Source organism: Suncus etruscus, chromosome 8, assembly GCF_024139225.1.
Source record: "Suncus etruscus isolate mSunEtr1 chromosome 8, mSunEtr1.pri.cur, whole genome shotgun sequence".
In the NCBI taxonomy this organism is placed as follows: domain Eukaryota; kingdom Metazoa; phylum Chordata; class Mammalia; order Eulipotyphla; family Soricidae; genus Suncus; species Suncus etruscus.
The window spans coordinates 39,913,273-39,928,797 of record NC_064855.1 but is presented as its reverse complement, the minus strand read 5'-3'; the positions used below and the strand labels follow the sequence as shown (position 1 = coordinate 39,928,797).

Here is a 15,525-nt window from a genome sequence, read left to right as displayed (position 1 = left end):
CATAAATTCCTGCTACAGTGTTCATTCGTTGAGTATGTTATTGCAATTTATTGTCCATTTTAGGTAGTTTACCCTTATATCATACTGCTTATGATTTCAGTCTGTTTTCAGGGAAGGAACCTAGATACTCAAGACATGGTGTAGTCTCCTCTTACAGTGCTTATTACCATATTGCTTAGTTTTCTAGACTTGAAAATTATGATTGTTTTAAGAATGCTCTATACACAGTCTAACCTTTTTTTTTTTTCAGTAAAGTCTACCCTCACCAATGATGACTAGCCTAAAAATGGAAAACCTTTCAATCTGACTTGCTGACTTTATATTTTTTAAACAGAGATCTTCAGTGTCTGCTATGTGTGTGCTTGAGTGTATGAGTTGACCACCTCAATGTCTGTCTAGTGTCCGTCTGTAAGATACATAATGTCTATATATGTTGTTTATTGTCCTTCCCCATTATATACAACCCTTCCCTGCTCTGCTTACTTTACAGACTCTTATCTATCCCTTCACTCTCCCCCCACCATCTGTTATTTCTCCCTATTTAACCTTTATATTCTCAATTCTTAACTCCTTAGGAACCAGAACATTCCCCCATCCCAACTCGCTACCAACCAGCTACAAAAGCAAAAATATAGATCCCAGCCTACCTTGCCTTAGCCTGGGAAGAAGCTGCCACTGCCACTGTTGCTAATTTGCTCTTAGCATCCCCTTTTCTTCCAACTCCCTTTGCTGTGGACTGTTGCTCACTACCAGATTTGGTTTTCGAGAAGCCACAGCTCAAGGATATTTATTGATATGTGAATGCTGGGAACCATTTTTCAGACTCTATAGTCTGAAGCTGTGCTCCGGATTTTATATCCCACACATACTATTTATTGCAAAAGACTTAATGGGGTTATGTACATTACATCTCCTCAGATGTATTTCCTTAATAAGTATAATTATTTTTATCTATTTCTTTATGTAGAGGCTGTTTTCCCCATTCCTTATTTTGAATATGTTTGTGGGAAATTCTAATAAATAAGTTTCTCTTGGGTTCTGAGTTCATGTTAGATCCAGGTTATAGGAATTCTTACCTTGTTATTTTTATCCCAGTATACACCAGTAGTATCTGTGGCATTGTTTCTTTTTGAATAGGCACTTTAAAATGGGTAAATGTTATTTTTGGAAACAAATTCTTAACTAATAGGGATAAGAATGCATAAATTTTATATTGCAATGGGGCCTTTTACCCTGAACAATTGTCATAGTGACTTGACTGAGGCTTCAGTCAATTGGACACTGGCCATTCACCCCTGAACCTTGGATCCTATCTATGGAACCAGCGTAGTTTTCTGCACCAGTACTAGGAATCGAACTTCTATCAAGGAAGGCCCTAATGCTGCTATGGCAATGACTTGGTCCTCAGTGGGTTCATATGACACCCTGATGACGTGGAAACAACAACTTGCTTCCAGGGCAGGGTTCCCTGCATTGACACCTAACACTGAGATGAAACCAGAAAATGCTCCAGGACACCCTGAATTCGTCATAGGATCTGTGAAAAATCCAGGATCTTTAACTACAAAAACATGATTGTGTCAACCATGATTGAGAAAAACTTCTTTTTTTATAATATTACAATGGTTACAAACATGATTGTGGTTGGGTTTCAGTTGTATAAGATTATACCCCCCATCACCAGTGTAACATTCCCATCACCAATGACCCAAATATCCCTCCTCCCCTCCCCACCCCCACCTGTACTCTAGACAGGCTTTCTATTTCCCTCTATATTCTCATTGTTAGGATAGTTCACAATGTAGTTATTTCTCTAACTAAACTCATCACTCTTTGTGGTGATATTCATGATGTCAGCTGTAACATCCAGCCCTCTCCTCTTCTGTCTCTGAAAATCGTTGAAACATGTCTTTCATTTTTCTTAAAACCCATAGAGACCATTCTCTGTCTTTGTCTTCCTCTCTGACTTATTTCACTCAGCATAATAGATTCCATGTACATCCATGTATAGAAAAATACAAAAATCCCTTCCTTACACCTATATTCATTGCAGCACTATTTACCATAGCAAGACTCTGGAAAAAACCAAGATACCCTTTAACAGATGAATGGCTAAAGAAACTGTGGTACATATACACAATGGAATATTATGCAGCTGTCAGGAGAGATGAAGTCATGAAATTTTCCTATACATGGATGTACATGGAATCTATTATGCTGAGTGAAATAAGTCAGAGAGAAAGACGCAGAATGGTCTCACTCATCTATGGGTTTTAAGAAAAATGAAACACATTCTTGCAATAAGAACTTTCAGACACAAAAGAGAAAAGAGCTGGAAGTTACAGCTCACCTCATGAAGCTTACCACAAAGAGGGTTGAGTTTAGTTAGAGAAATAACTACGTTTTGAACTATCCTCATAATGAGAATGTACGAGGGAAATAGAAAGCCTGTTTAGAGTACAGGCAGGGGTTGGGTGGGGAGGAGGGAGATTTGGGACATTGGTGATGGGAATGTTGCACTGATGATGGGTGGTATTCTTTACATGACTGAAACCCAAACACAATCATGTATGTAATAAATTTGTTTAAATAAAAAAAAGAAAATTTCATAACTTCATCTCTCCTGAAGGTTGCATAATATTCCATTGTGTATATGTACCACAGTTTCTTTAGCCATTCACCTTTTGAAGGGCATTTTGGTTCTTTCCAGAGTCTTGCTATGGTAAATAGTGCTGCAATAAATATAGGTGTAAGTAAGGGGTTTTTGTATTGTATTTCTGTGTTCCTAGGGTATATTCCTAGGAGTGGTATAGCTGGATCATATGAGAGCTCAATTTCCAGTTTTTGGAAGAATCTCCATATCACTCTCCAGAAAGGTTGAACTACTCGGCATTCTCACCAGCAGTGGATAAGAGTTCCTGTCTCACCGCATCCCCGCCAACACTGCTTATTCTCATTTTTTGTGATTTGTGCCAATCTCTGTGGTGTGAGGTGGTGCCTCATAGTTGTTTTGCATCTCCCTGATGATTAGTGTTGTGGAGCACTTTTTCATGTGCCTTTTGGCCATTTGTATTTCTTCTTTATCAAAGTGTCTGTCCATTTCTTGAGAAGAACTTTTACTGGGACCAAAGAAAGACTTTGGGGTTATACAACTTAGTATGCCTAGAGACTGTAGTTGGTCTTATGGCAGGATGCTTCATGTGTAGAGTCTCCCAGTTTATAAGGCCAAAGGTTTTTCCTTTTTATTTTTTAACTTTTACTGAACCCAAGTAAAAATAAAAACAAACAAAAGAACCAAGATGCCCTTCAACAGATGAATTGCTAAAAAAAAACAAAAACAAAAACACAACCTGCCACACACATCCTTATTTCCCTTTTCTTTAATTTTTTTTTAATTTCTTATCTTTTAAATAGGGCCTATGACCTTTTTCAGAAAACTTTGGCACACGGATTACTTATATTTCTGCATTTTTCTACGATTCTAAGAAGAAAGGAAAAATAAAGGCTGGCGATCAATGACCAAATGGTCTCAGAAGCATTGGTGAGAATAAAACAGAGACAGAACTAAATATCCAAGCCAGAGTCAATGACAATAGAATCAAGAAACCTAAACTTTAACAATCTAAACTTAAATGGGCCTGTTATACTGGCAGGCCAGGGGCCAAAGGACCAAGGTATAGGTTGCACTCTGGGTTCATTGGTGGAGGGGAGTCAACACTGGTAGCGGGAATGGCCCTGACTCACTGTATAGCTGAAATTCAACAATGAAATACTTTGCAGATTACAATGGTTTTAATAAAATAATACTTAAAAAAAGAAATACTGATAAATATATACATGCAAAGTTATACAAGAAGGTATAAAGCTAATGAGCCAATCCTCCTTCATAGCAATCCCCCTCATTACCAACATTAAATGGCAAAAGAGATCAAAGAAATGTGAGGAATGAATGACACAGATTTATGCAGAATTTCACAAGTTGTCTACCAAAATATGCCATAATATAAACACAGTTATTATATGTGATCTCTAAATGTACAAGATCTTTTTCTGAAAAATCATTATAATAAAGGAGAGCTTAAAAACAGTATCAAGATTAGGGCATATATATCCAGTCTGCGTGTGATCTCAGGTGCCACACAGTCTCCTGAGTATCATTGGGTAGCCTTGGAAGGTCCGGAGCATCATCTGTGCTCTGTGGTCCCAGTACAGCAGAGCACAAACAACACCACATCCCCAAGACCACAGCTGATCCTGTTGGTTGAGTATTCCTGGAAGAAACTCCCATAACACCTCCCCCAAAATACAAAACCATTTGTTCATTTGTGTTGAATGGAGTGGCAATGGTCACACACAGTGATGGCCAGCTCTATTATTCTAAAGGTCTCACCCAGGAGGGTTCAGGGGTAATATGGATCTAGAAAGTGAATCCTGGTCTCCAGCAGACAAAGCATGTTTTAGCTGACTGAACAATCTCTCCAGTCCACTAAATAATTTTGCCTTAATATTTTTCTCTCATGTGTGAAAAGCATATTGATTCAAATTAACTGATTTTTAAGTCATACAGAACTTGGTTAAATAATCCAATTTGAACAACTGTTGGTAAAATCTTAATGGGGTGAAGAAAATTTAAACTGAAGTAGTTACTATCAATCCTCTGCTTTCAGAAGAATAAATTAGATGTGATTATCTCTATTGATGTGTACATAAGATCACTGATACTTTAAGCAAGTAGTAATAAATGTCTGACATAATAACAGAAACCCAGGAATAAACTATCTACAGATGACAATATAGGTGCATATAGAAGTGAACCAAATACAGGTTAACCAAATATATGCACCAAATATATTTGGTGCATATATAAGTGAACTTCCTAAAACACTCTACTACATAAAAACAGAGAAACTGGGAGGAAGAAACTAAAAGAAGCATTGTTTTCAGCATAGAAATATTTTACCTGCATGAGTTTGGTGTCATGTCCAGTATACACAACTATGCCAAAGACCCACTGAGTATTTCTAAGCTGTGTACCTCTTAATAAGATCTGGTCAGGCCCAAGGGAAGCCGGGCTAAAAATAAAAGACAACATTTATATTTAATGATAGTCTGACAAATAAACATGAGATTTCCCCTTAAACATACAACCATATGTTTTACTTTGTCAAATTTAATTATTTCACTCAAAGATTGGTTACTGCTCTGCAAAAGGATTACTCTTGATTTAATTTACTGAAACAAAACAAAAAGTTATCCACCCATCATCTTATTCCTTTATTATTAAAGAGAAAAATAGATTAAAAGTTGTTCTGGGGAGATTTGTCTCATAACCATTTTATAAAACTCAACACCCAGAAGGAAATAGTTAGAATTACCAAAGTTTCATTTATTTTAAAAACTTGATTTTATAAACTATTATGAGAAAGAAATCAATAATACTATAGTACCAAATGGCATGGATGACTTCATGATTAAACAAAAGCCTGAGTGGTAAGTTAAAAATTCAAAGTAGAGTGTCTTCTATGTGGCCCTTCATACCTAATATAAAGCATAAAAGTAATCACTCTAGTTTTCATTATTAGGTGGAGATTCCATAATTATGGAATCTATTTAAAATACAAAGTGGAGAAAGCACTGGAAAGAAGTAGGTAGAGAAGAGAGAAACTGAGCCAGAAACATAATGACAAAAAAAAAAGTGACACAATATATGCAAAAGGAAGAGGACAACAGAGGAGAAATGACAAGACAGTAGTAAAGAAGACTTGTTTATTTCATTTAACTCTCTTAAAATAATCACCACTTAGGAAGTATATTAGCAAAAGAGCACACAGAGACATTTCTTTAGAACATACATTAACTTTTATGTACTTCAGATTCTTCTGCTTTTGTGGACAAGTTTGTGTAGTCAAGACTCTCTCTTCCAATGCAAGCACTATATGCAGACCTGTGCTGAAAACCTCATTTAAAACCAAAGCTCAAAAATCAGTGGTTTTTGTATGTTATGGACAGGGTCTGTTTTTTGTTTTGTTTTGTGGTTGTTTTAGGCCACACTCAGAGATGTTTAGAGCTTACCTGCATATGTGCTCAAGGATCAATCCTGGTGATAACTCAGGGGGCCATATGTGATGCCAGGGATTGAACCAGAGACTCCATGTACAAGGCAATTTCCCTGCCCACTGTTCTATCATTAAGGCTCTGCATGTTAGGGACAGCGTAAATGGATTGAAATATGATTTGAGCATAGCTCAGTCTCTCATCCCTTACTGTTTAATAGTCTACTCCCTCATTAAATATCTCAAGAAAACAAATCTAAAAAACATACTACTATTTTCCAAATCTCTAGTAATTCTTACTCACATTTTAAAAATAAAATGATTATAAAAGAAAAAAGTGGTACCTTTTCCCATCTAAGTTTAAATTTCCAGTGAAGTCATACAGGTGACGGTTGGGCCCTTCACATTCTATTGTTCCAGATAATTTCATCAATACTTCCCTTGTTTGCATGTCAGCAGTGAGGGTCAAGCCCTAAAATGATAAACCAAAGAGGAAGTAGAAGACAATAGAGCATTTTGGGTAATAGCATTCTGCACCTCGATTGTAAACTGAAAGAAAATAATGAACCTAAATAGAATGATATTAAGAATAGAGGCTATGAGATCAAACTAACAATTTCTCTATTTTACTTTACAGGCAGTTTTGACCGCAGCAACCTAACGTAGAAATTTTCCAAAAATTCAATGAAGCTTTAAAAAGAAGAGTCCATAACTATCCTACAAACATTCATCTGTAGGTAATAAATAATATTCAGACACCTGACAGAAATCTTATCCTAACAGTCGTGCTCAACACTAGACATAAAGATAGATGAAAGTAACACTTTGGCATGGTATAATACCTACCATACAAAACTGTACTTTGAATAGAAAAAAATAGTCTAAATCAAAAGTTTAATATAAAAAAGAGAGATAGAAGGGCAGAATGATCAAATTTAATTTTATGTAACTTAAGAATTGTTAGGTAAAATACTTAAAATTTTTATTACAGTAAAGAGTTTCATTACACCCTAGAGTTGATACATAATAAAATAACTATTTTGTATCTAGTATACTACTCTATGGAATTAGATTTAATTTAAAACAGTTAATACACACTAAAGTTTCTAAAGATAGCCTACGAATCTATCCCCTAAAAACAAGTCCTTCACAGCTGAGGACTGCTCTCTATATCCACACAATACTCAGAAAGCACAGTAAAATACTAATGCTTTCATAGTAAGATACTAGTTAGAATTGAACTTTAAGTAGTGAATTAATGTGGTGCATATGCAATATTTATTTATAATAATGCACACCTAAAATTAAAGTTAGAATACAATAGACATTCAAAATAATTAATTATTAAAACCTAAAGTTTTAGTTAAGACAATATCTCTCTCTCTCACACACACACACACACACACACACACACACAACTCTCTTCTCTCTCTTTCTCTCCCATACTCTCATTGTGCTTCCTTCAAAAAAAAATAGCATGTTCTTTCTATATATACTGTTTGAGTTAACATTTATAAATTGGCCTCCATAATAACAAAAATCACAGAAGGTGATTTTACCTGGCGTATTTTAAGGTTCGTCTCTCCATCTAGATTAGCTGTTTCAACATAACACATTGCTTGAGGTTCACTAGAGAAAGAGGAAAAAGGAAAACCAGCGGTTAGTAATCTCCCCTCCACAAATTCAAAGTTCATAGTCTCTATTCTTGGAAAGTATACTGCTGCTAGACTTCATAAAATAGTGCTATAAAGAACCACTTTAATAATAGGAATCAAATCAATTAGCAAGACATGCTCATCAATAGCTCTACACTGACACAAAGTGGCTTGCTCAGGATCTGTCCTTACAGGCTCCAAATCATGGGGTCTGCCCTCAAGGGAAGGCTGTAGCAGGATGAATGAGAGGGTGAAGGCTGTATTGGCTGCATTAAAGAAACACAGGATGTTCTATACTTGGTCTTTATCTGAGATTATCCAGTCAGGACCAGAATAAACGCATTCTGTGAGCAAAACCATGGCCAGGAAGAAGAGTTAGTTGAGTCTTTTCTCCCCTGAACCTTTTACTAAGTCAATGAACAACTTTTTGACTAAAACCCTAAATTTAAAGAATAAAAGAATAAAAATAAGCACAGCAGACACTATCACATTTACATTTTCCAGATGAAGTAGCACACAGTCGGTGGTTAGAGACCACCAGCTAAGTTATAATCATCTAGCACTACCATTTCTAGCTATGCAGCCTTTGAAAGTTGTTTAATAACCAACTCAGTTTTCTCATGTGTAAAGTAAAGATACCAAGTGGTTTCGGGGAATATCAATATACAAACTCAAACCCAAATGAGCAACCTAAAAATTACAAACTGTAACTCAAACCAATCATCTCTTATTAAAAGTGGGTTTTCTGAGGTCACAATAAAAACACACATCCCAAAATATCAGGTGATATCAATTTCTAAGACTTTCTCTGTTCTCATACCAATTAAAATGACAACATAAATCTGGGCCTGGGCTTTACTTTTAAACCTCTAATTTATAGCAAAAAAAAATTATGTTAAGTTTTAAAATCAAAAACGTGATCAAATTCTACTAAAGAAACACTACAACCAAGCAGTACATCTGTTACTCTCCCATAGCATATAAATACAGAAATTTTCATCTAGTAACATTGAACTTAATCTTGAACTCAAGAACTTGAGTTTTTCTGAACCTAATGCTGACTTTCCCTCTTTTTTTTTTTTACATAAATTAGCCCAGTTATTACAGGCCAACAATGTTTCAGATGGGAGATCTACTGGTCTTTCAATTCCTTCAGTCTTCTGATTGCAGATTTAACTGTGACAGCAGAAATAGTATTGTAGATCCAATGCCACCTGTAACGGTTTTCATATAGGAACTGCAGTGCCAAATGCCCACAGCCCCGTCTCTTCATCTTGGTCTTGCCAAAGAAGGCGCATGTGTACTTGGCATGTTGGCTCATCTCAATCTTCTTCACCATCTTCCGGAGGGGGGCACTGTAAGGCGTCCCATATTTAGCCATGATCCCCACCTTCTTTGTGCACTTAGCCATCTTCCTTGAAGCCACCGCAGAACACAAGAGCTGACTTTCCCTCTTTGACATATGCTTTCATGTGTTAAATCAAGTGAAGTGATCTTACTTATGCCACTCAGAGATGATGCCTTTTAAGTAGAAAATTGTCTAGTACACATGGCAATGATAAGGGAGAAAGTAGGGACAAAGGATGTTGGAATATCTTTGGCAGGAATATCTTCTGCAGAATATGCCACAGATCCTGTAGTAATGGAAAGCATTGGGCCCTGCAGGGAAGACTGAGAGCTGAACCCCTTGGAAGACAGGTCACAAAGTCTCAATTTATTGAAAGCTATGAGTCCTGAAATGACTCTGCCCTTGGTTACTGATTGACTCCTTATATATGAGGAACTTTCCAGAATGGTCAAATAACTAAAAGGTCATAACCGATGTTGAGTAAAGAAACCATGAAAATGAAAAAAAAAAAACAACAACAGGTTAAGGCAAAAAAGGAGGGATGACAAGCAATGGACAAACAGAATGGACACAACAGAAAAATGGTGACTCAGGAGAATTCGAGATGACTTCAGTTATCTACAGCCATCACTTAATTTCTTTGTTGTTCTTAGCATTTATTTAAATATCATGTCTCATACACACATCTGACCTGGAGGAGAGCAGGATCATGTCTGCAGGAAGATACTGCCCATTGACGGCCTTCACAATGTCTCCCACCGCCACCTAGAAACCAGGACAAGAACAGATAAATATAAAAAGAAAAGAAAACACAAACAGCTAGAAAAGTGGTTAAATGCTTAAAGAAAGATTAATATACAACTAAGCTACAGAGTTAAGATGGAGACACCCACACTGATTTCCTTGAAAGAAAAAAGGAATATGTTTCGATACGGTCAAATATTGCCTGTTTGCATTGATATTGAATGAAAGAGAAACAGAAAAAGAAGAAAAAAGAAAAGAGAGGCATCAGAACTACTCTCAAGCTGTCATTTCCTTATGGTTGTTGATCTAGTTACAAATAATGAAATGGAGCAGGGTGATAAAGTACAGACCCATTTGAACCCCCAAGACTTCTTACTAATCATGAAGGCAGCAGCAGGTTATATAAGCCCTGGGTACTTCACCTTTCTCATCCATAGAGTGATGTCAACAGCAAAGATTTCATAGTGTTTTCAAAGACAAAGAGATAACACACATGTATTTTCTCCATTGTGTAAATGGTAAAATCAAGGATCATTGTTAAATAACATAATCAAGGTCACTCAGTGAATAAATGTAAATACAGAATTCAAAGTTGATCAATCTGATGGATATGCTGATTAAAAGGTAAAATTCACCAACGAGTTTTGCTTCTAAAAGTCTGTCCCACAACCCAAGTGACCAGGAACTAATGGATGGAAAAAGAAATTGTGTGTGTACAAATATATATACATATATGTATATATACATATATATAGTGGAATACTAATCAACTATTAGAAAGGATGACATAGTATAATTTGCCACTATGTGAATAAACCATGCTTAGTGAAATCTTTCAGAAGGAGAGAGAAAGACACAAAATGACCTTTCTTATATAGATATAAAATTAAACATAGTAAGGGAGCAACAAACGGCCAAGAGAATTAGAACCTGAGAGTTGATTTACAGAATTAAATTTATCAAAGTCAGGGTACAGAAGGTGGGTGAAGGGAGCAACAGGACAGTGGCAGAGAAAAGTGAACACTCTTGTAGAGGATGTGGTATTAGAGCACTATGAAACTCTATGAAACTATGAAACACTCTATGAAACTCTACTAGTCACAGTGTTGTAAGTCATGGCACCTCTATAAAAACTGGAGGAAAAAAATAAAACAAAGAAAATAACATAGTCCTCCAGAAACAGACCACATGAAACAGAGATAAAGATCTGTATAGACCAGAAAATTTCAAGCAGAGTCATAGCCCAAGTCAGAGAGAACATTGAGAAGACAGACTTCACCAGACACAAGACACCAAGACATATATCATCACCCAGAAAATGTGAGCATAATGTCCAGGGGTCTGAAAACTCTGAAAAATCTTATCATATAAGCACTCAGGTAGATGGGATGTGAGCCTTCCATCAAGAAGCTTCTGCTTGAATCAGGCTCACAAACACACCAACTCTGGATCCTTGGCAAGCTCTTCTCTACTCCAAGTTCTCATGACCTCATTAGAAAGATGGTAAATGGCCCCCAGTGACCACACTGAGTGAAGCAAACTGAGAAAGTGAATGCAAGCACCTGGCAGGACACAGGCACATATTAGATCTCCAGCCACATGAGAGAACCTAAGTGGGTAATTGGAGGGTGAAAGACAAAAATGACAGCTTTCTGAAAGTACCAACGGAAAAGCCAGTTCTAATACACTAATAAAATTCATAATGGATACTCTGGATTCTAAATCCTATTCTGACTTGTGATGCTCTTCTAAAAATCAAGAATTTCAGTGCTAAAGAGATAAGTAGATCAATGAGCTGATCATATGTTTGGCATGTAGAGGCCAATGAGCTGAGTGCATGCTTGCCATATTCAATCTCCAGCACTACGTGGTCCCTGAGTAGTCTTGGAAGCAATCCCTGAACACAGATCTGAGAAAAGCCCCCAACAATTGCCTGGAGTAGCCCCCACCAGAAAAAACAAAAGTAAATAAATCAAGAATTTCAAATGCTACCACCTTATAAAAGATTACTGAAACTTAAGCATTAGAAAAATACTGCTAAAAGGTGCCTGTGCTTATAGTTTTCTATTAGAAAAAGGGAGTTTTGAATAAAAGACATCCTACTATGTCTTGTAGCACTCAACAAAATTGTGGACACTCAAAAGAATAAAGCTAAAATGGCAAAAATGAAATTCCAGAATTCCAAGTAAAGTGATAAAAAATGGAATTCCAGGACCTCTGTACAATTGATGTTAGTATTCAACTTAATGATAAAGAAAGGCACATACAGTATATTTTATAATACATTAAAAATTGAAGAGTAAATACTATAATAAATACCATATTTTAACAATAAGAAGTTAAAAAGGCAAAGATACTTATTAAAGTTGAAAATATTTATGTGCATACTTCACATAAAAGTCAGAAGCAATTTTATTTTAAAAAAAGGCAGTGGAGAGAAATCAGTCATGTTTTTGCAGAAAAAAGGCTGTGAATTTTTAGCCGAAGTAGGAGGACAAGGAAAATTATAGCTTTCTCCCATTTTTCTTATTTGAATAAAAAACAATTCATTCTCATTAATAAAGTGCTAAGAAGTTTTATGTGGATAAAAAACTAGTTAGAATATTCTTTTACAAGAGTTTTTAAACGTGATGTTCTTATGTCTAGTTGTCTTGAGTGTGTGAATTAGTGAATAGTTTTTTGGGGGTGGGAACAACATTCTGATTGTAACTGGCTAAGTAGAGTGGGCCTGAGAGCTCAATGCTAGGGCCCGGTGAAACAGTTTCCTCAAGCCAATGTAGTGCCAGGGAACACTGGGTAGTGAGCTGAGTGCTGCTGGGATCAATATCCAGGCCTAACACATGCAAGGCACAGGTTGGTGGCCCACTGAGCAAGGCTTCACAAGAACTCCGAAAGCAGTAAAGATCCCCCACAAGATCCTGAAATCTGCTCTAATCTTCATGGATTTCTCAAATTCCCTTAATTTCAAGGACAAGCTCAGAATGCCTCTATCAAAGTCAACTAACTTTGTGATCCACCAACGATGTGCCTTCCCTTCAGCATTCATCATCTGAAAGGAGTCTCCGTTTTGGCCAATATTGATTTGGGAACTTCAGAAAAAGTAAGATTCCCTCCCTTCCCCATGTCTACACTTCTGGCCTCTGTTAGGACAGCCCTCTCCATTCTCTCTTTTTTTTGGGGGGTGGGGACACCCTGTAACGCTCAGAGATTAATTACTACTGGTTATACGCTCAGAAATTGCTCCTGGTTTGAGGGACCATATGGGACAGCGGAGGATTTCATCCTCAGCACATGCAAGACAGACACCCTACTGCTTGCACCACCACTCCAGCTCCAATCCATTCTTATAGATTCATTCTGAGCAAGGATGCTCTCACTGGCTTTCCCATAAACCCAAGGGTCTCAAATGCTTTTTTACAATGACTTTATGAGCACTTCTGTGGAAACTGGTTACCCTGATCATCTTTCAAAAAACATTCATTAAAGCAGCTCATGATAACACCATTTTTAATATATACTATTTATTTGCATGCTATTTTATCTGCATTTTAATAGTCTCACTTATACTGCAGCATTCCCAGTGAAATAAAACAATGATAATACATATGAAACATATGAAACAGTACATTACTTCTAAATTTTCTTTTTATTAATATTTTTATTTAAACACCTTGGTTACAAATATGATTGTAGTTGGCTTTCAGTCATATCAGAAGACAAACCCCCCATCACCAGTGCAACATTCCCATCACCAATGACCCAAATATCCCTCCTCCCCTCCCTGCCCCTACCTGTACTCTAGACAGGCTTTCCACTTCCCTCATATATTCTCATTGTTAGGATAGTTTGCAATGTGTTTATTTCTCTAATTAAACTCATCACTCTTTGTGGTGAGATTCATGAGGTCGGTTGTAAGATCCAGCCCTCCTCTTTTGTCTCTGAAAATTGTTGAGAAATGTTTTTCATTTTTCTTAAAACCCATAGATGAATAAGATCATTCTCCATCTTTCTCTTTCTCTCTGACTTATTTCACTCAGATAATAGATTGCATGTACATACATGTATAGGAAAATTTCATGACTTATCTCCCCTGACGGCTATATAATATTCCATTGTGTATATGTGCCAGTTTCTTTAGCCATTCATCTGTTGAAGGGCATCTTGGTTGTTTCCAGAGTCTTGCTATAGTAAATAGTGCTGCAATAAATATAGGTGTAAGGAAGGGATTTTTGTATTGTATTTTTGTGTTCCTAGGGTATATTCCTAGAAATGGTATAGCTGGGTCATATGGGAGCTCGATTTCCAGTTTTTGGAGGAATCTCCATATCGCTCTCCAGAAAGGTTGAATTATTCGGCATTCCCACCAGCAGTAGATAAGAGTTCCTGTCTCGCCGCATCCCTGCCAACACTGCTTGTTCTCATTCTTTGTGATTTGTGCCAGTCTCTGTGGTGTGAGGTGGCACCTCATAGTTATTTTGATTTGCATCTCCCTGATGATTAGTGATGTGGAGCATTTTTTCATGTACCTTTTGGCCATTTGTATTTCTTCTTTATCAAAGTGTCTGTCCATTTATTCTCCCCATTTTTTGATGGAATTAGATGTCTTTTTTGTAGAGTTCTGTCAGTGCCCTATATATTTTGGATATTAGCCCCTTATCTGATGGGTATTGGGTGAATAGTTTCTCCCAATCAGTGGGTGGCTCTTGTATCCTGGGCACTATTTCCTTCGAGGTGCAGAAGCATCTCAGTTTAATATATTTCCATCTATTAATCTCTGCTTTCACTTGCTTGGAGAGTGCAGTTTCCTCCTTGAAGATGCCTTTAGTTTCAATGTCATAAAGTGTTATATCTACATATTGTTCTATATACCTTATGGTTTCAGGTCTGATATCAAGGTCTTTAATCCATTTAAATTTTACCTTCATTCATGATGTTAGCTGGGGGTCTAAGTTCACTCTTTTGAAAGTGGCTAGCCAGTTGTGCCAACACCACTTGTTGAAGAGGCTTTCTTTGCTCCATTTAGGACTTCTTGCTCCTTTATCAAAGATTAGATGATTGTATGCCTGGGGAGCATTCTCTAAGTACTCAAGTCTATTCCACTGATCTGAGGGTCTGTCTTTATTCCAGTACCATGCTGTTTTGATAACTATTGCTTTGTAATACAGTTTAAAGTTGGGGAACATAATGCCTCCCATATTCTTTTTCCCAATAATTGCTTTGGCTATTTGAGGATGTTTATTGTTCCAAATGAATTTCAAAAGTGCCCGATCCACTTCTTTGAATAATGTCATGGGTATCTTTAGTGGGATCGCATTAAATCTGTACAATGCTTTGGGGAGTATTGCCATTTTAATGATGTTAATCCTGCCAATCCATGAGCAGGGGGTATGTGTTTCCATTTCCACGTGTCCTCTCTTATTTCTTGGAGCAGAGTTTTATAATTTTCTTTGTATAGGTCCTTCACATCTTTAGTCAAGTTGACTCCAAGATATTTGAGTTTGTGTGGCACTAATATGAATGGGGTTGTTTTCTTAATGTCCATTTCTTCCCCATATTATTGGTCTATAGAAAGGCCATTGATTTTTGTGTGTTAATTTTGTAGCTTGCCACCTTGCTATATGAGTCTATTGTTTCTAGAAGCTTTTTGGTAGAGTCTTTAGAGTTTTTTAAGTAGAGTATCATGTCATCGGCAAACAGTAAGAGCTTGACTTCTTCCTTTCCTATC

At 36.7% G+C, this 15,525-nt stretch overlaps 1 protein-coding gene and 1 pseudogene across 2 annotated transcripts in view; both read right to left on the bottom strand.

The window, feature by feature from the left end:
• The window catches only part of ATP8A2 (ATPase phospholipid transporting 8A2), a 763,449-nt gene that overhangs the window by 609,748 nt on the left and 138,176 nt on the right, over positions 1-15,525 (bottom strand). For both annotated transcript variants that reach the window (XM_049778216.1, XM_049778217.1), the window contains exons 7-10: positions 9,748-9,821; positions 7,613-7,682; positions 6,398-6,525; positions 4,961-5,072 (exon numbers count right to left, since the gene is read on the bottom strand). In XM_049778216.1, the coding sequence (XP_049634173.1) occupies positions 4,961-5,072; positions 6,398-6,525; positions 7,613-7,682; positions 9,748-9,821 (384 nt within the window). The remainder of the gene's footprint in view (positions 1-4,960; positions 5,073-6,397; positions 6,526-7,612; positions 7,683-9,747; positions 9,822-15,525) is intronic.
• On the bottom strand, positions 8,841-9,119 carry LOC126015742 (60S ribosomal protein L37a-like; annotated as a pseudogene).